The sequence below is a fragment of the Balaenoptera acutorostrata genome, chromosome 10, assembly GCF_949987535.1.
Source record: "Balaenoptera acutorostrata chromosome 10, mBalAcu1.1, whole genome shotgun sequence".
NCBI classification, from domain to species: domain Eukaryota; kingdom Metazoa; phylum Chordata; class Mammalia; order Artiodactyla; family Balaenopteridae; genus Balaenoptera; species Balaenoptera acutorostrata.
This window is the reverse complement of record NC_080073.1, coordinates 70,131,385-70,150,467: the sequence shown is the minus strand read 5'-3', so window position 1 is coordinate 70,150,467 and position 19,083 is coordinate 70,131,385. Positions and strand designations below refer to the sequence as shown.

Genomic DNA, 19,083 nt, shown 5'->3' with positions numbered 1-19,083 from the left:
AGTTGTTCAGAGACTCGGCATGCTGAGATCCTACAGTGCATGCCACTTATGTGGTTTCTTAAATTTCAGCCAAAAAACGAGAGAAACCCTTCAGTGATGGAAGAAAAAAATAATGAGAATACTTAAGCAGGGGGGCAGGTATTACATTTCCCGATTTATAAATATACCTGATGCTAAAAGAAAATATGTTCCCAAACTTTATGCTTCTGGAATTGACTCTTGAAAAAAAAGAAAAAAAAGATTGGTCATCCCTTTCAGAAATTTAACGTGCTTTCCCTCCCAGGGGTGTTCTCCTTTTGAAAGGGACACAGAAAGAGAATGCACAAGTGACTATTTATTTATTTTTAAATTTTATTTATTTATTTTTTGGCAGCGTTGGGTCTTTGTTGCTGCACGTGGGCTTTCTCTAGTTGTGGCGAGCGGGGACTACTCTTTGTTGTGGTGCGCGGGCTTCTCATTGTGGTGGCTTCTCTTGTTGCGGAGCGGGGGCTCTAGGCACACGGGCTTCAATAGCTGCGGCGCACAGGCTCTGTAGTTGTGGCACACGGGCTTAGTTGCTCCACAGCATGTGGCATCTTCCCGGGCCAGGGCTACAAACCCGTGTCCCCTGCATTGGCAGGCAGATTCTTAACCACTGCACCACCAGGGAAACCCGCAAGTGACTATTTAATATGCTGGTGTTGATGAGTGGTATGAAGAACACACAAAGCAGGTAAGGGGTTTGAGAGTGATGGTGGTGGGGGCAGGGATGCTATCTTAAAAAGGGTGGTCAGGGAAGGCCTGTCTCAGAAGAGAGCTGAAGGAAGCGATGGAGTGAGCTCTGGAAATCCGGGGAAGAGCAATCCAGCAGGGGGAGCTGCAAGTGCAAAGGCCCTGAGGTGGAAGTGGGCTTGGTCTGCTTGAAGAACAGCAAAGACAGCAGTGTGGCCGCAGGTGGGAGGAGGGCAGTAAGATACAAGGTGGAGATGGGAGCAGATGCAGGGTGTGGCAGGCTATTGAAAAAGCTATGGCTTTGACTTGAAGTGAGAGGAGACCCACAGTAGGGTTTTGAGCGGAGAAGGGACAGGATCTGACCTAATGTTGTAAAGGGATCCCTCTGGCTGCTTGTGGAGAACAGACTGTGCCAGGCAAGGGAGGAAGCAGCGTAGAGCTCTCTGGAGGCTGCTGTAAAAATCCAGGCAGGGGACGGTGGTAGTGGTTTCTAACACCAGGTTGGTGTTTCAGGGGTCGGATGCAGGATCAGTTCCGAAGGTTGAGCTGGTGGATTGGGCATGGGGTGTGGAAGGAGAGAAGGCAGGGATGACTCTCAGGTTTCTGGCTGCCAGTGTGTTTTCAGTGACGGAGGGTGAGGAATGGCTCTCAGGCCTTGGGGGTGTGGCGGGGTCACTAAGTGCTGTCCTCCTGAGGTCAATGGATGTGGACAGAGTCATAAAGTTAATCAGGCCCTTGCATCTCTGATCCCTGGTTTTTAAACCTTCAGAGGCAATCCTTCTCCTGCCTCCCGAGCTGGGATGAAGGTCCAGCCTGGAGGAACTACGCAGGGGCTGCTTTAAGAGGTTTCAAGCAGTCAGGTTGTGACACCCATAATTCCACCCCCCAGCTGGGCGGGATGATGCCCAGGAACCCACCGTGGCCCAGGGTGGGGGTCGGGGGGGACCAGAGTGCTGCCCCACCAGAGTGGTGGCGGTAAGCTCTGCAGAAACACTGTCCTTCTGTCCCCTGTCCTTCTGTCCTGGCGTCTAAGGCCCCGCCTGCTCTTAAGCTGCAAGATTGATTTTGCTTTCAGTGTTGTTATTATTATTATCCACTTAAACAACTTCATAGGAAAAAAAAGGAACCCAGTGACCATCAAACATTAACCATTCATTCTAAATTCCCTGCCCATACCTGTCAATATATTTTTACATAGCAGTAAACAGTGGTCCATTCTGCTCTCTTGGCTGACTTTATCTCCTACACACATCTCCTGGTATTGACTGAGCCCTCAGACCTGTCAGCTTAATGGCCGCAGGGCACCACCTGCATTGATGCGCTGGAGTTTGGTCACCGTTTCTCCAGTGCTGGGCATTTGGGCAGACGCCAATTTCTTCTTCTAAATAGCTCTGCCATGAATATCCTTATGTGAATTACTTTTTCCTTTTAAATTATTTCCTTGGGGCCTATTCCCCAAAGTGAGATTGCCTAATAGGTCATAGGCTAGGAACAGTTTTATGGTTCTCATTTCGCACTGCCGGCCCGTGCTACAAAAAGTTTGAGCCGGCCTTGTGCGCAGCCCAGCCACAATGGATTTTTATCAGTTTAATTTATTTTCACTGGTTTAATAGGTGCATTATGGCCTGCTTCTTAACTTCCAGTTTTTACTTCCAGAAGCCATACTTGGGTCTTTTGAACACCTAATAATAATAAGACCTGATCTGTGCAGAACTTTACAGTTTACATGGCACTTTCTGATATGTCATCTCACTTGAGATGACATATCAAGTGAGACACGATGAGCCTAATATTATTGGCCTCTGTTTTATATGGTGAAATGGGGGTTTAGTCAGGTTGAGTGATGGAGTGGAACTTCCAGCCAGTTCTTGCAGGTTTGGTTGGAAAGAACTCCCACCCACTTGCCACCATCCCGTTCTTTCAGAGGGCCCAAGGAACCCCCCCTCCACCATCCTGTTCCTTCTGAGGACCCAGGTCCCCAGATGCTCATTTCAGCCCCAATCCAGTGCCTCAGCCCCGTCTCCCTCGGTTCCCACAGCCAGGCCTGTGTCAGGCTTCAAGCTGTGCCCTGTGCTTCAGGCTTGGGTCTCAGCTCGGGGGGTGGGAGGAAAACACTGGGCTTTTGGGTCAGAGGGGCCTTTGAGGGTTCTTTGCTTTAGCGAGGCCACTGCTCCCTCCATTCCCTGGCCCAGGGCTGGCCAAGGCTCTGCGTTCTGGGTTGGGGGCCTGGACCTGGCAGTGTGTCTCTGGTCCCACCCAGGATGTGCCCCATCCCCAGTGTTGGTCACAGGTACACTGGTGCCCTGGTGACTGAGCCTCAGGCTCCAACAAACAGGGCTACTCAGGGACCTGTCAGGCTCTACACTGGAGGCTTCAACTCTCAGGCTAGGGGGACCTTCTCATGGTGGACACACCCTTAGGTATGAGTTTGGTTTTATTCTGCTCCCTTCTAACTATACTTCTAGAGCATCTACTAGGCAGCATGTGCTGTGATTGGTGGATTCCATTCTTATTGTATTTAGCACTCTCAATAGTGAGCATTCTTATGCCCATTTTATAGGCAGGAAACTGAGGCTGTAGACTAGAGAGTTAAATGATTTGCCCCAGGTCACACAGCAATTATTGCAACAGCCTGAATGAGAACCCCTGTGTCTACTCCAGCCCTGCCCCTCCCATGGGCTTGGTTCAATAGGTATGCTTTGTCAGTTGGAAGCTCGGTCACATCCAGAATTTGGCCCACTGCCAGGGTCCAGGGCCAAGTGAACTGCCGTGATGGGGTCTCCAGGACTGCAGATCTTGGTGGGGTTGCGTAGCGGGACCCCAGCAGAAAATTTTTACATGAGAAACCCTATGTCCATGGGCCCCACAGCCCTGGGCCAGGCAGGCTCAGGCCCTGGGTTCCAGAAACCATTCTCTGCTCTGATGGGTGGTAGCCTCTCTCTCTCTCCATCATCCTGGGTGTTCTCCTGGGGAGAGCTTTCCTTCCAGTGATTACCTCTTTCCGTCCACATTGACGTTCTGGTCTCTCGGGATTATGGCTCTTGGCATCCCCCCAAAGTAGACCTCTTCATTCAGTTTTACATTTTCCTCTTACAGGCGCTTGGAACAGGTTCCCAAAGGGTCCCAGGCTATATGATCAAATGGAAAGGGAACTGAAATTTATTGAGCACTTACTATATACTAGTGATTATGCTCTGTACCAAATGTGCATTATCTCGTTTAATCCTCACAACCCAGAAGTTATTTTCACTAGAGCTGAGATGTAGTATTATCCCCATTTTACAGATGAAGAGACTGAGGCTTTGAGAAGTTAAATAACTTGCCCAAGGTCACATAGTCATTAGAGGAGAGATAGAGCCCTACCTCCTGCCCCTCATACTACACCATCTGGGCAGCCCCTCAGACTTGCATTTACAGCTTCGGCTCAAGCAGTGCCCAACTTGAGGCATGTGCCTTTGTGATCTCTCTTCCCTGGGTGTCCTGCCTATAATGTTAGCACTGTCCTAGGGCACCTCATTTGTTGACAGTTTTGATCTCCCTGCCCACCAGGGAGAAAGTCCCTTTATAGTTTCCCCCAGGGGACCTCAGAGCCCCCACTTAGAGGGCTTTCTGGTGGCCTGTCCTAACATCCCTGAGTTCATTAGTTGTGTGCAGATTAGACTTCCACTGGTATGCAGATAGTGAAGATTCTATGAGTAGAACCTGGCACTCTCAAAACCTGTGTGCCTTCTGATGGGGCCAGGATGTAGGTGCAGTGGTGCCAAACCTTCCTAGGGACGGGGGCACAGATGGACTGGCCACCACTTTCAGCAGTGCCAGGCTCTGCCAGAAGCATCAGGCTCTGCAAACAGTATCAGCTCCTGAAAATGGAACCAGGCCTTACACACAGCAGCAGACTCTGCGAGCCCTACCAGGCCCTGCCTCTGACTATGAGAGCAGAGCTTGTTTTCATGCTTAATCATGGTGATAGGCTGGCAGCCTGTGCCCTGATCTTTCAGCTGTGGCCGCTTTCCACACTCTGTGACAGTGCTCTTGGACCTGGAGGTCAGAGATACGTACATACTCAGGCTGGGGAGAGATTTTTGAAGCCAAAGGGGAGGTTGGCTGAATGTGGATCTGGTTTTGGTAAGCAAAAAAGACTTATTGCTGAGAGCAGACTTTAATAGAGTCGGCAGCAAGGGGAGGGCAGAGGTGCTTCAGGGAGGGGGATGTGCCTAACTCCCTCTGCATTCTAGAGCCGAGGGCAGGACAACAGGTGCTCAGGAAATGTTACAGAAGGGATCCATGAATCAATGGTAAGTTAACAGGAGACTGTATGTGCCTTTGAAGGGCTGGGAGGCCAGGGAACAAGAGGGACGATGGAGAGAGAATCATCCTGGACCAAGGTCTAATGCCCTGAGAGAGTGACCAGAGGTGGACAGGGCAGGGTGTGCTGGTGCTTCCCCTCCAGATGACTGACATTAAGGTGAGGCCAGGGGAGGTGGTACTGGTGGGGGGACTGGTTCAAACTTGTTTTCCCAGCATGGAATTGGAGCCTCCCCTAGACTCCAGAACTCCTGAGAAGCCACCTGGCCTGCCCCCTGGCCAGCGGCCGAAACAGAGGGCAGGCTTCAGCCAGCTCTGCAGACAGGGCTGTGGGGAGGGCAGGGCGAAGCCCCACTGTGGAGAGCACAGAGAGCAGGGTTAATTTTCCCGAGAGGTACACATCTGATGGCCTGTGGTCCGCAGGAGAGGTGTGTAGCCTCATCCCTGGCAGAAAGAGGCCCAGGCGGAGCCAGCCAAGCGCCTGCCCTGAGAGCCTCCTTTCAGACCCCAGCCGCCATTCTCTGAGCAACTAATTAAAAGAGAAAAGCCTGTTAATATTTCAGCACTGTTAACTCTGCTAAATTATTAAGTGTCCATTTGCATTACGTACAAAAAAGGATCGATAAACATGTGTGTACCAGGAGCTGGGAGAATGAGGGAGGAATAGTTTCTAAGGATGCCACGTGGGACAGGCCCAACCAGTGACTCAGAGACTATGTCCTGGAGCCCTGTGTCCTCAGCACTGTGCCAGGCACTTGCAAACTGGAAATGCATGGGGCTTAGCACAAAAGTCAGAGAGTCAGATGGACTCCAAATCAGCAGGGTGTCCTTGGGCAAGTTACTTAAACTTGCCGAGCCTCAGCTTCCTCATCTGACTAATGCGAACAATAATAGGCTTGTTGTGGGCAATAAATAAGATAATAGATATAAAACACTCAATAAAACGCCGGCGCAGAGTAATATTATTATTATGTTATGTATATATTATTATGTGATCGTTATATTATGGTGATGGGAGGGAGACCTGAGACATAACTCCAGCTCACAGTAATCCCTCCTTGTTTCCTTTCTGCCTCTCAGCAGACCTTTATAGGCATCATTCTAATCTCAGCTCTTCTAGACCATGCACTTCCCTAGTGCAGGGCCTGGGTGCCATAGCTCTCTGTACCCGCAGCACCAAGCTCAGCACCTCACACTTATAAGGATTTGTTGAATGACTATCTGATAGAAGCTAGGACCAGAACACAGATTCTGTTTCCATATCGCCTGGCCCGGAACACTCAGTGATGCTTCCAGGAGGTGGTTAGGTGATGGTACTTGCCCTGCCATCCAGTAACTGGGAGATAGAACCAACTTCAGGTGGGGGAGTCGGCAGCACCCCCTTCTTCTTTTCTCTGCTTGCCTTCCCACCACTCTGCTCTGTTTGGAAGTTTCTGCAGCCTGCAGACACCCTTCCCCTGAAAGAGTCAGGAGGGGGAAGCAGGACACCAGATCCCACTTGGTCATGATAAACCTTTTAAAATTTAGGGTGGGGAAGAAGGCTGAAGGAAAGTTGATGTGATGGGGCTTTTAATCAAGGGTTTTCATTCCCTTTGCTGTCTGTCAGCCTTGTTTGGCTCTACATCCTACCGTTGCATCCTCGTGTACTTCGCCAGCGTCCCCCACCCCCTTGGCTCGCAGCTGGGGAGAAAATTCTCTGATGGGGGATGGGGATCCTTGATGAAATTCCCCTTCTAGGTTCCAGTGAGAATTCTCTTCAGAAGGCCACGGAGCAAGCTGGAATCTGCCTTAACATGCGTCCTTGAGAGTTTGTGGCTTCCTCACTGCCTCCTGGGTGCTGGCAGTACCCACCCCTACCTACGGTGTGGGGTGTACACTTTTGGAGGTAGAAAGGAGTGAGCTGATAGACCAGAGCCAGGGACTTGCCATTTCTGCTCAGTTGCCCTCCTTAGGATGCTGCCTCATTGGTGACATGTCTCATGCCGCTTGGTTACTCTCAGCCAAGGGGCTGGGGAGGGGAATGTTACTTGACTCCACAGCCATTATACTCTGTTAAGAAAGAGCTTTATGGTCAAGTGGAAAGCACTGGATTAAACCAAGTTACATGGATGTGTTTACTGCAGGACTTTTCAGGGCCTTTAATAGTTTACTCTTGTGCGCTGAGACTCTGAGAGGGAGAAGATGCAGCATCCTTATTTGGCGATGGGCTATCTGTGAGCTATTTGGCGATGGGCTATCTGTGGGCTATTTGGCGATGGGCTATCTGTGAGCTATTTGGCGATGGGCTATCTGTGAGCTATTTGGCGATGGGCTATCTGTGAGCTATTTGGCGATGGGCTATCTGTGAGCTATTTGGCGATGGGCTATCTGTGAGCTATTTGGCGATGGGCTATCTGTGGGCTATTTGGCGATGGGCTATCTGTGGGCTATTTGGCGATGGGCTATCTGTGAGCTATTTGGCGATGGGCTATCTGTGAGCTATTTGGCGATGGGCTATCTGTGGGCTATTTGGCGATGGGCTATCTGTGAGCTATTTGGCGATGGGCTATCTGTGGGCTATTTGGCGATGGGCTATCTGTGAGCTATTTGGCGATGGGCTATCTGTGAGCTATTTGGCGATGGGCTATCTGTGGGCTATTTGGCGATGGGCTATCTGTGGGCTATTTGGCGATGGGCTATCTGTGGGCTATTTGGCGATGGGCTATCTGTGGGCTATTTGGCGATGGGCTATCTGTGGGCTATTTGGCGATGGGCTATCTGTGAGCTATTTGGCGATGGGCTATCTGTGGGCTATTTGGCGATGGGCTATCTGTGGGCTATTTGGCGATGGGCTATCTGTGGGCTATTTGGCGATGGGCTATCTGTGAGCTATTTGGCGATGGGCTATCTGTGAGCTATTTGGCGATGGGCTATCTGTGGGCTATTTGGCGATGGGCTATCTGTGAGCTATTTGGCGATGGGCTATCTGTGGGCTATTTGGCGATGGGCTATCTGTGGGCTATTTGGCGATGGGCTATCTGTGAGCTATTTGGCGATGGGCTATCTGTGAGCTATTTGGCGATGGGCTATCTGTGGGCTATTTGGCGATGGGCTATCTGTGGGCTATTTGGCGATGGGCTATCTGTGAGCTATTTGGCGATGGGCTATCTGTGAGCATTTTATGGCACACAGGTTTGGCAGACAGTGTTTTCCTTTTCCATGGGGTTTGTTGCTAAAGCTTGGGAGAGAGAAATAGCAAAAGTCTCATAGGCCAGAAGCAGGGAAATTTTCCACAATCCTTCCTATTTTCTATCCACCAACGTGGCGTCAAGCAGAGATAAACAAATCCAGCGGTGCCTCTGAAATTCAAAGGGAGCGTGTTACAAATACAACCTCTGAGGCCCGCCCCTGAAGAGTCAGGGCTAGTGGTTCTGCATGGGCCTGGGAATATGCATTGCAAAGGGCTCCCCTAGTGACACAAGGCGGAGGTAGAGGAGTCCGTGGAGGGCAATGAACTGAGTTCCAAGCTAGTGGGCAGAAGGCCTGGGTTCGAGCCCCAGCTCTGCTACTGTCCTGTGTCTGTGAGTGGACAGGGTGTTCCCTTCTCCAGGCCTCAGTCTCCTTCTCTGCCAAAGGAGGCTAAACAGGACATGCCCTTTCTGGCTCTCAGAACTGAGGCAAGGATCTTGCAAATATACAATGGACCCCAGGATTGTATCAGGCCTCATCATCTGTGGCAGATAAGACATCGTCCTTTCATGCGAAGGCCTTGCAGTCCCCTGGGGAGGTGGGGTTTTAAGAGGAGTGCAGGATCACTTACGGAATAATAATGCTGGCTGACATGCTTGATGGCTTACTGTGTACCAGACAGTTTTAAACACTTTACCTGAGTTTACTTACTTATTCCTCTCCACAACCCCATTTTACAAATGAGAAAACTAAGGCTTTAAATAACTTGCTAAAAGTCACAAGGTAACTTTATGAAAGCTAAGTGTGTAAGAAGGATGCTCAGAAAGGGCTGCATCCCTCCCCTCTGGTTTTCTGACTCCCTGCACAGTCCTCAACATGAATTTTGAACATGTTCATGAAACATCCCTAATGGTTTAGTGTCTGCTTTGAGTGGCTCCACCCCTGAGATATAGAGGGGGCCACAGAGGGTGGTCTCCTGTCCCCATCTCTTGCTCCTATTTAATCATCTCAGGAGCTGTCATTTATTGACAGAACACATACTGTTTGGCCAGATGTTTTACATATATTGTATTCAACCCTCACACCTGCCCTGGGAGAAAGCATTATTGTTCCCATTTTACAAATGAAGAGGCTGAGGCTCAGAGAGGTTAAGTAACTTGCCCAATGTCACCCAGCTTGTGGGTAGCAGAGCCAGAAGTTAGTCCCAGATTGTCTGCTCTTTCCACCTCTCTCCAGCAGATCCCTCCTCTGCCCACTGTTCCTTTTGTCACGTCGCCCTGCTTTGGGGTCATCTTAGCACTTAACACACTCTGAAACCATCCGTTCATTTCTGTTTCCTTGTTTGCCATCCATCTCCCCAACAATGCTCTTTCAGAGCTGGTCTTTGTTTGCTTTTCATGACAGTCTCTCTAGCATCCAGTGCAGCGGCCTGCTTTTGTTGTTTGATAGACTGAATGAAGGGATTATGTCATGGTGCCTCTTGACTCAGGCCCTGGCCTGGTTGCCTTTAGAATCAGAAAATGTTGCTGCTGGTAGTGACTTCCTGGGGTGTGTAGAACGAGAGGCTGAGGCTCAGTGGGACAGAACCCCTTTGGGGGTCTGTAACTTGGTGGGATCTCTGTTGGTTTAGGGTCAGAAAGCAGTTCCAGCCATTCCAGGGGTGAGCAGAGCGGGGGAGTCTGACTCATGTTAACGAAACTCAGTGGGAGTGATGGGCAAATTGGAATGTCTATGCCAAGGGGGCCTGAGTGCTTTGCAATTAGGCAGCACTTGCTCCAGAAGGAAAATCTGAACCGGGAAGAAATCAGCCATGGGAAGTGGCTCATCAAGTAGGACTCAGAGTAAAGGGAGTGGGTAATTGTAATGGTTAGTGTCAACTGAGGAAGCTGGATAACATAAACGGACAATGTCATCAAAGGGGGGGGGGGTTGGATGCTCTTTTTTTTAATCTAGTTGAAGTGTAAAGTGATATAGTAAAATCTTAAGCAAATACCTTGATGCATTTTTACATGTACATCCACCCCTGTAACAGCCACTCAGATTAAGACTGTGAACATTTCCATCTCACTAGATGGGATCCCATCTCCTCCCCAGAAACTTCTCTTGTGCCCTTCCCAGTAAATAATCACCCACCTCCACCCAAGGGCAACCACTGTTTAGATCTCTGTTACTATAAGGTTGGTTTTTCCAGTCTCGAATTTCAAATGTATGAAATCATACACTATTTCCTGTTTCATGTCTGAGCTCTTTCTCTCAAATTGTGCTGTGAGATTCAACAGGGTTGTTGTGTCTATCTGTAGTTCTTTTTTTCACTTCTGTGTAATATTCCATTGTATGAATATGCCAGAATTTATTCATCCTTGCTGCTCTTGATGGACATGTGGGTCATTTCTTGTTTTTAGCTATAATGAATAAAGCTGCTATGAATATTCTTGGACCTATTGTTTAGTTGTCATAGCACTAATTTCTATTGGGTACATACCCAGGAGTGGAATTCCTGCATCATGGGGTGTACACTTGTTTAGCCTGAGTAGGTGCTGCCAAAATCTCTTCCAAAGTGGTTCTACTATTTTAGAGTTGGATAGTCTTAGGAGTTAATGTCATTAAGGGGCGTTAGATAATCTTAATGATGGCATCACCCATGATGCCAACTCATAGCCCAATGTCCAATGAGGAAGAGCACCTGTCAGGTAGCCAGAGGCCTTGTGTCTGCTGGCCAGGCCCCATCTTTTCTGGCTTGGGCTGGCCAGGCCCTGAGAAAGTCCAGCTCTCCAGCTCTTTTTCAGTATTCCTCATCAGTCACCAAAGTGTCTATCATTACAACACTGCCTGGCTACGGGCAAGCCACAGTGTCCAAGATTACAGCTTATCTTCCATTGGAGTCTGTTAAATCAATGTCTTCCTTGTTGAGAGGCACCCCAGGCCTCTTGCAGACATCCATGCAGCCTTCTGGGCTTATCAGCAACTGGCACACACATCACACATTGGTGGGTTGTTTCCTGAGGACCTTGGCCACAGATGGCTATCTTTTCCAAAGCATTTTCATTGCAGGGGGTGATAGTTTCAGACCCATTCCCTAGATTCCAGGGTGCATCTTATACAGGGACCACGTGCTGTTTATAAAATTCATAGAAAGTATGAGTTGAAAAAAAGACCTCAGAAGTCATCTAATACACTCCCCTCCAATAGGTGAGGAAAGTGAGGCCCATGAGGTTTGACTTGCCCAAGGTCACACAGCTTGTCTCCTGACAGCTAGCCTAGGTTCATTACTCCATGGCAGCCAGACTGGACACTCAGACTCTGGGTTGGTAGCAGCTGCCACTGTTTGCAGAACCTGCTACTGTTTGCAGAGACTCTCATGGTTAAACACAGCCTACATCACCCCCAGACGGCTGCCCCACAAACTTCTTGATGTGTGGCCAGGCTGCCTCTGTGGACCCACCTCTGTAATGAGTTCACGACTGTCCCGTCAGTGTTGGTTGGAGAGACTCTGTTAAGGTGCTATTTGTGGCAACAGTAGAACACATCAGAGTTCTACTAAGCACTTCTCATTTATCCTGTGTGATGATCACATCCACCCTTGTGAGTTCTCAGGGTTGGTAGCCTTCTCTCCATCTTAGAGATGAGAAAATGAAGGTCCAAAGATCACTAGTGTTTTACCCCGAGTAATATGGAATATAAGACTGCCGTGTCAACCTGCAGGAAGCCCCCCTGTTTTCTGAGGGCTGGTTCAAAAGCTGCCTCTTCCATAGAGCCTTCTGTGATTCTTTCTCCAGCAGACAGTGATGTCTCTCTCCTCTCACCTCCTCTTTACCTTTCTTACAATGCTTAGCAACTTCACCATGGCATATTCCTATAAATTCATTCATTCAATGTTCACTGAGTACCTGCTATATTCAAGGCTTTGTGCTGGGGATACCAAGGTGTGAAGCTCATGGTCTGGTAGGCAGAAAGATAAGAATGCTGAATTTGGTAGACACGCAGATTGATGCTTTGTTGTTGCACTGGAAAAGTGATGGATACAGAAGGAGGGAGGATGTAGGTCAATCATGGAATGCTTCCCGGAGGAAATTACACATTTTATGAACAGGTTTTATCTCACCTCCCTGCACCTCTTTAGGGCAAGGACTCAGTTTTCACCCCCTTGTGTCCCTCGTGCCCTGGATTAGCTCTCCTGCCTCCACTCCCTCCACCCTCATATGTGAGCAGACAGGTTTGAAATTGGGGGCCTTGCCCTCCTTCCCAGAGTCCAAGTACTGGTGGGCTGGGGGCTGGTTTGCCTTCAGGACAATGGGGCTAAGACACTGAAAGAGGGCTATGAGCTTTTCTGGTTCAATCATTTTCCCTTTGGGTCCCCCAGCCATATCCTAGCTCTGGTCCCCCAGCCCTGGCCACTGTGAGAGAGGTTAGGGAGGATCCAAAGTCTTGTGAGAGCTTCCAGGCCCCCGGTGAGAACTTCTCTCCCTAGGAGAGGAGGCTGGCATAGGTTCAGAGAGAAATGAGGGAAAAGTAACAGGCATTTGGGTGAGGGGAATGTGCAGTCCGTGGGGCTGGGGGATATCTTAGTTAGGTTCGCTGTAGGTTGAGCCTCGGATGGTTGGTGGCAGTGAGTTCAGGCAAGTGATTTGCTGAGAAAGTGCTCTAAGGATCAACTGAAAGGGAACAAGGGAAACAGCCAGGTGAAAATGTGGTTTAGTTGACTTAGTTCCCTGGAGTGGGGGTAGGGGGGCTCTGGAGCATGAACAGAACCGCAGTCACCCCAGCTTGAGGCAAGGTGGCTGGGCTTTTGCATCATGTCCACCAGTCATTGGGGTGTGTATGTATTGGGGAAGGGATGACCTCCTAGGCATGTCTGGTCCAGGCAGCTCGCACTGGTTGAGGGCAATTCCCTGGGGCAAGTGAGCTCTGCGTGCCTAGCAGCTAACATAGCAGGTGGGAATGGAGGCACCTGCCAGATACAGGGGGCTGCGCAGAGCACCAGCAGCCTGCACGACAGGGGGCTGCTAAGACATGATGCTCACTGGGTGATAACCACTCTGTACAGATTACAAAGCCCCCTCACAATCCTCAGCTCATTGAAGAGTACAGATCTCTTGCAAGGGCCGTGGGATGGGGAGGAATTGCCCCTGTCCTGAGTCCCTGGCCCTTCTGGTCTGGCCCGGGGCCCTAGGAGGATTCTTTCCTGAGCTCGATGAGATCAGGCCTCTGAGGGATGTCATGGAGAAGTCTGGGCTGACCCCTCCCCCTGACACACTCAGGAGGGAGCCTTAGACCCCCTTTGGCCTCGGTGCCTCCTGTCTAAACCTCCCCGTCTCCCGCCAGCTCCAGCCCAGGCTCAGATCGTGCACGCGGGCCAGGCGTGTGTGGTGAAAGAGGACAACATCAGTGAGCGCGTCTACACCATCCGGGAGGGGGACACCTTGGTGCTGCAGTGCCTGGTCACCGGGCACCCTCGGCCCCAGGTAAGCCCCTGCCCTGGCTTGAGCAGGCCCCTCCTGACCTCGCCTCCTCACTCCCCACCCCACTCTGGAATCAGAAGAGGCAGTGGGAGCTGTGACTAGAGACAGACAGCAGCAAGTCAACAGAAGACAGGAGCCTGGGGCTGGGGAAATAGCTGGAAAATAGACTCTGTGGGGAAGGGCTAGAGGCTGTGGGCTTACTCACCTGGAAATATTGACGACTGAGGGCAAAAAACTGAATGTCAGTTGTTCAGTTCCACTCCATTCCCTGTATCTGTTGAGCAGACGCTCTCTCAGATATATACCTTCAACCACTGTTTGAAGGCAGACCATGTGCCAAGCACTATGCTCGTTACTTTCTCCAGTGTTTTCTCTTTGGAGCCTCGCAACCGTGCTGTGAGGAAGGCATCAGGGCCTCCATTTTTAGCTGAGGAAATCGAGGTTCAGAGAGGTTGGGTAAACTCCCAAGGTCCCCAGCTCTTGTGAGGGTGGGAGCAGAATTCGAATCCAGAACCAGCATTCTCTGTAGCTTGGTACACTTCATCCTACTTCAGGAGGCTTCCAGTAGACAAGCCCCACACTTTTGACATTAAGAGACTCAAAGCTATTAGAAAGTAACAGAAGATGAGTATCTGGAAAATCTGGGTGAATTTTGTCCCAGACTAAGTGTTTGGTTCAGGCAGGAAGTATTGGCTGGTTATCACTGAGAGCTGACAGGAGGAGGCAGGAGGGTGGGCTGGAGGGATGGGTAAAATTTGCTGGCGAGCTGCGGTGACCTTTAAAAGCAGCAGAAAAGGTTTTGATTGGATCCTAGGAAGCACAGTGATTGCAAAATCCTTTTTTTTGGGACAATTTTGGGAACAGGGACAGCTTTAGTAGGTTTGGTCTTGAGACAAGCAGATGGACAAGAAAACTCCTAAAGACTTTTTCAAACTGAAACTATCATCACCACTTCCTCCTTCTTAACGGTTTATTTTTGGAAGTGAAAACAATGCTGCCAGTCTTCAGGTTGGTGTTTGCATAGGTGTGACTTTAGGGATGATCCTCCCTAAAGCCAGGGAGGCAGCTGGGCCACCTCTCCCTCAGGCTGCACTGGCCATCTGTGTGTGTCCCCTTGTGCATCACATGTAGGAGTCGTTTGTGGCTGTGGCTGTGAGTCCGTGAACCCATTTTCTACTTCCATTTGTAGTTTCATTATTCTTCCTGCTACCTAGGCTCAAACCCTTGGGCTCATATTTGACTCAGCCGCATATCATTCCCCACACCTAGCCAGGCTCTGAGGCCTTTCTTTTTACGTCTCTTGCATGGGTCTCCTTCTATTCCTCATGACCCCTTGAGGTCAGACCTTTAGTCCTGTCCCTTGGACCACTGCAGTAGACTCTAACTGGCCTCCCATTCTCCTACCTCTCCCCTCCAATCCATTCCTGCACCCTGCTCCCAGAATCATCATCCTTAGACCTGCTACATTATATCACTCCCCTGCTCAGAAACCTTCGATGGCTCAGCATTACCTACCAGACCCAGTTCAGGCTCATAGGGGTAGAACTAAAGACCCCCCCACAATCCAGCCCCCACCTGCCTGTCCTGTCTGATCTCCCACGGCCATCCTCCTCACACCCCGTCTTCAGTGAACCTGTCCAAATACACCCTGTTCATTCTTGCTTTAGCCACTGCTCTTTACCTGTCCTGAAATGCCTTCTAGTGCCTTTTTGCTCATTTCATTACAATAAATATTTATTGAGCACCTGCTATGTGCCAAGTACTGTGATGGGTCCTGAGGATACAGCTGCAGTTCCTGTTGTCATGGAGCATCCAGTCTAGGGGTGGAGCAAGTATCATCTCATAGCCCACTTTGTTGTCAGATGGAGGAATGAGTGGGCATGGAATTCCCTACTCCAAACTAATAGCAAGAGAGAGGGACTCTCTATGGTTAAAATGAGGAAGAAATCTATAGCGATGGTAGTGAGCAAAAGCTGAAGAAACTGGTACTTGGAGGGACTTAACTGCATACCCACCTCAGGGGTAGTAGTATTAATACACACATGGGGGGTATGAGCTGAGGCCACAGGCCCATCTATGACTGGAGCTAGAACTGGACTTCTTACCTAAAGCTGGAAGCTTGATAAGAGTGACACCACCTATGAATGGGGACCAGAAGATCTCTGCCCCATAGCCCAGAGTCATAGCAGGGAGCAGACTTTCTGCTTCAGGGTGTGGGTGCAAACAGAGTCACCTATGAGGGAATAACCCTAATCCAGTCTGTGTCTTGCACTATCCAAGTGGTGAGGAGACCTTAAGCTGAGAAACTAATATAAAAACTGGGACTTACCTGATGGTCCAGTGGTTAAGACTCTGTGCTTCCAATGCAGTGGGTATGGGTTCGATCCCTGGTCAGGGAACTAAGATCCCACATGCCGCGGGGTACGGCCAAAAAAATCCCAAACTGGTTGAAACCTGTGAATGCATATATCTTGGGCATAGGCAACCATAAAGCTACACCACAGACAGGCCTGTCAGGGCCCAAGTGGGAGTTCTGAGGAAGATAATTCCTACTGAATACAAGCCCATGTGGTGAAATTTTAAAGCATATCTAAAAATACAGTGCCAGGAGAGCCAGTCCATAGACCCAAATAATTGAACAATTCACATCTGAGAAAACAAGAGATAATAGAGCAATATGAAAGGATCTTTAAAATAAATGTGTTTAAAATGTTTAAAGAGATAATGGAAGGAATAGAATCTATAAGACAGGAGATTATAAAACCTGATCAGTTAAGATATGGAAAAAAGCAAATAGAAATCCTAGAAATAAAAAATAATATAGTCTTTAGAAAAATTTGGCCTCAATACCATAGAAGTAGCTAAAGAAGAAACTGGTGAATTGGATAATAGATCCAAGGAAATCAGCTACAATGCAGTCTGGAGAGGACAAAGGGATGGAAAATGTGAAAAGGAAGTTGGGAGACATGGAGGATAGAATGAGAAGCTGTAACAAATTTCGGCATTTTAGAAGGACTAGAGAAGACTTAGAAGAGGCAATATTTAAAGAGAAAAAGCCTGAGAATTTTGTAGAATTGAAGAATGGTATGAACTCTCAGATGGATAAACCAATTCCTAAGCATTTGTAAACAAACCCCATCTAGATAAATCATGGTAAAACTGCAAAATGTCAAGTACGAAAAGCAAAAACATTTTCATGGTCTTGTTCTTTTTCCAAAGCACCCTCTGATCTACGTCTGAATGTCCTGAAACTGCATGTAGCCTTCCCCAAGTTTTGTAACCCCTGGGTTCATGAGGGTAGAGTTGAGGGTGGTGAGGAGATGAGAACAGCAGTGACACACCATCACTCCTGCCAAATTCTATTGGTCACACAGACCATCCCTGGTACAAAATGGGAGGAAAGTACAGAAAGGTGTGAATACCAGGAGGTGGGGACCATGGGGGGCCATGGTGGAGGCTGGCTATCAAATAGACTTCTTTCACAGATGAGAAATCTGAAGCTAGGAAGATGAGTAACCTACCCAAGGCCACTAAGCTAATAAGTGGAATAACAAAAATTTAATCAAATTCTTACTTTTCCAGGAATGAATTATATACTCATTTAGTCTTCTCAGTAAGCCTAGGAAGGGAGTAATATTTCCATTTTACACATGTGGAAAGGAAGGCAGGAGAGGTTGGGTAACTTGCCCGCAAATCCATGATGTTAACAACTGCACATACTGCCTTTTTAAAAGCCTCCTCCACCTGACCCCAGATTCCCCAGGCTCTTCACTGAGAGGTCCTACCTCCAGCGTGCATTCCCACGAGGCTGTTTGGGTTAGTTTCACAGGCCTGTGTATGCCTTATGTGCACTCGTGGAAAAGTATGGGGGTGGGCGGGGTGGGCGGGGAGCCCCCCTCCCCCCTCCCCCTCTGTGCGGTCTGACTCTGCCCTGCCTGGCTGGCCCAGGTGCGTTGGACCAAGACCGCGGGCAGCGCGTCGGACAAGTTCCAGGAGACGTCGGTGTTCAATGAGACACTGCGCATTGAGCGCATCGCGCGCACGCAGGGCGGCCGCTACTACTGCAAGGCCGAGAACGGCGTGGGCGTGCCTGCCATCAAGTCCATCCGGGTGGACGTGCAGTGTGAGTCGGGTCCGCCTCTTAGTACCCGGGCCAGGGGCCTGCTTCTGGGGACTCAGGCTGGGAAGGAGGGGTTGGGAGAAGGGTGGAGAAGTGGCACCTCCGTGAAGAACAACTGTAGAGACTTTCTCTTTTCCGGGATAGAGAAGGGCATCCCTGATGTTCCTTTGATGTGCACTACCTTATACCATTCACCCATTTCTATCTTTAATCCCATATGAACCTTGCAGCATCCCTGCAAAGTGGTCAAGGAGGGCAGGACAGGTTGGATTATACCCATTCCACAGATGAAGAAGCTGAGACCGAAGGCTTGTGACTTGCTCACTGCATAGGTCTCTTCTCATTATGGTCCAGTGTCCTTCCCACAGTACCTCATGTCTCTGCTTTTGTGCCGGGGCAGCTCTGAAACTTCCATACCCCAACACCTGCAGGACCAGGCACCCCTCAGTCCTTGCTGCAGGTTGAATGGGAAGCCCTCAGTCCCTGCCTGCCCTCCATGGATATTCCCTTGACCACCCAGAGGCTATCTCCCTTCTTGCCATCTGCCTCTGTGCCATCCAGGCTGACCTAGGTACCCAGAAGCTGTGGGGCCAGGCCCAAAGGTCTGTCTGCCACCATCTTAATATCTACAATGAACCTATCCATTAAATACACCCCCCTGCCCCAAGTGGGACCTGATAGAGTGGTGGAACCCCAGGCCCTCTTTTCTGTCCCCCTTCAGTCACCCAGGGGCCTGACAAACCCTGGGGCTGAGGGTCGTTTCTCAAGTTATTGCAGCTGGAAGGGTCTGGCAGGTATGGCCTGATTTCCAGTGTGCAGCTGCTTCCTCCATCCCATGATAGGAGGGTGAAGATAGACACACGCATCCCCCCCTCCGCCGCCAATGCAGGTCCCTGGGGAGGGACTGCTGAGAAGCCAACACATCCAGTCCCCTGCCTCTGACAGGTTGCTCAAGCTTGCAGGGCTGGGAGAGCATCTGACTCTCTGGAAGCATCCCATGAGGGTAGCTTAACTTTCCCTGAGAGCTACCAGGGGCCCAAGCCCTCCACCTAGGGGGTCACGCATCTGACTCCACTGGGGCTGTGCCCTTGCAGACCTGGACGAGCCAGTGCTGACAGTACACCAGACAGTGAGTGATGTTCGAGGCAACTTCTACCAGGAGAAGACGGTGTTCCTGCGCTGTACGGTCAACTCCAACCCACCTGCCCGCTTCATCTGGAAGCGGGGCTCGGACACCTTGTCTCACAGCCAGGACAATGGGGTCGACATCTATGAGCCCCTCTACACCCAGGTCAGGATGGGCGGCAGCTGGCTTGGTCT

General features: G+C 49.8%; 1 protein-coding gene across 4 annotated transcripts in view; it reads left to right on the top strand.

The window, feature by feature from the left end:
• Positions 1-19,083, top strand: part of MDGA1 (MAM domain containing glycosylphosphatidylinositol anchor 1) — a 59,465-nt gene that overhangs the window by 17,329 nt on the left and 23,053 nt on the right. For all 4 annotated transcript variants that reach the window (XR_009009588.1, XM_057555532.1, XM_057555531.1 and 1 more), the window contains exons 2-4: positions 13,507-13,646; positions 17,592-17,766; positions 18,858-19,054. Coding sequence is in view for 3 of the 4 variants with exons in the window: in XM_057555532.1 (XP_057411515.1) it covers positions 13,507-13,646; positions 17,592-17,766; positions 18,858-19,054 (512 nt within the window). In the remaining variant the exon portion in view is untranslated. The remainder of the gene's footprint in view (positions 1-13,506; positions 13,647-17,591; positions 17,767-18,857; positions 19,055-19,083) is intronic.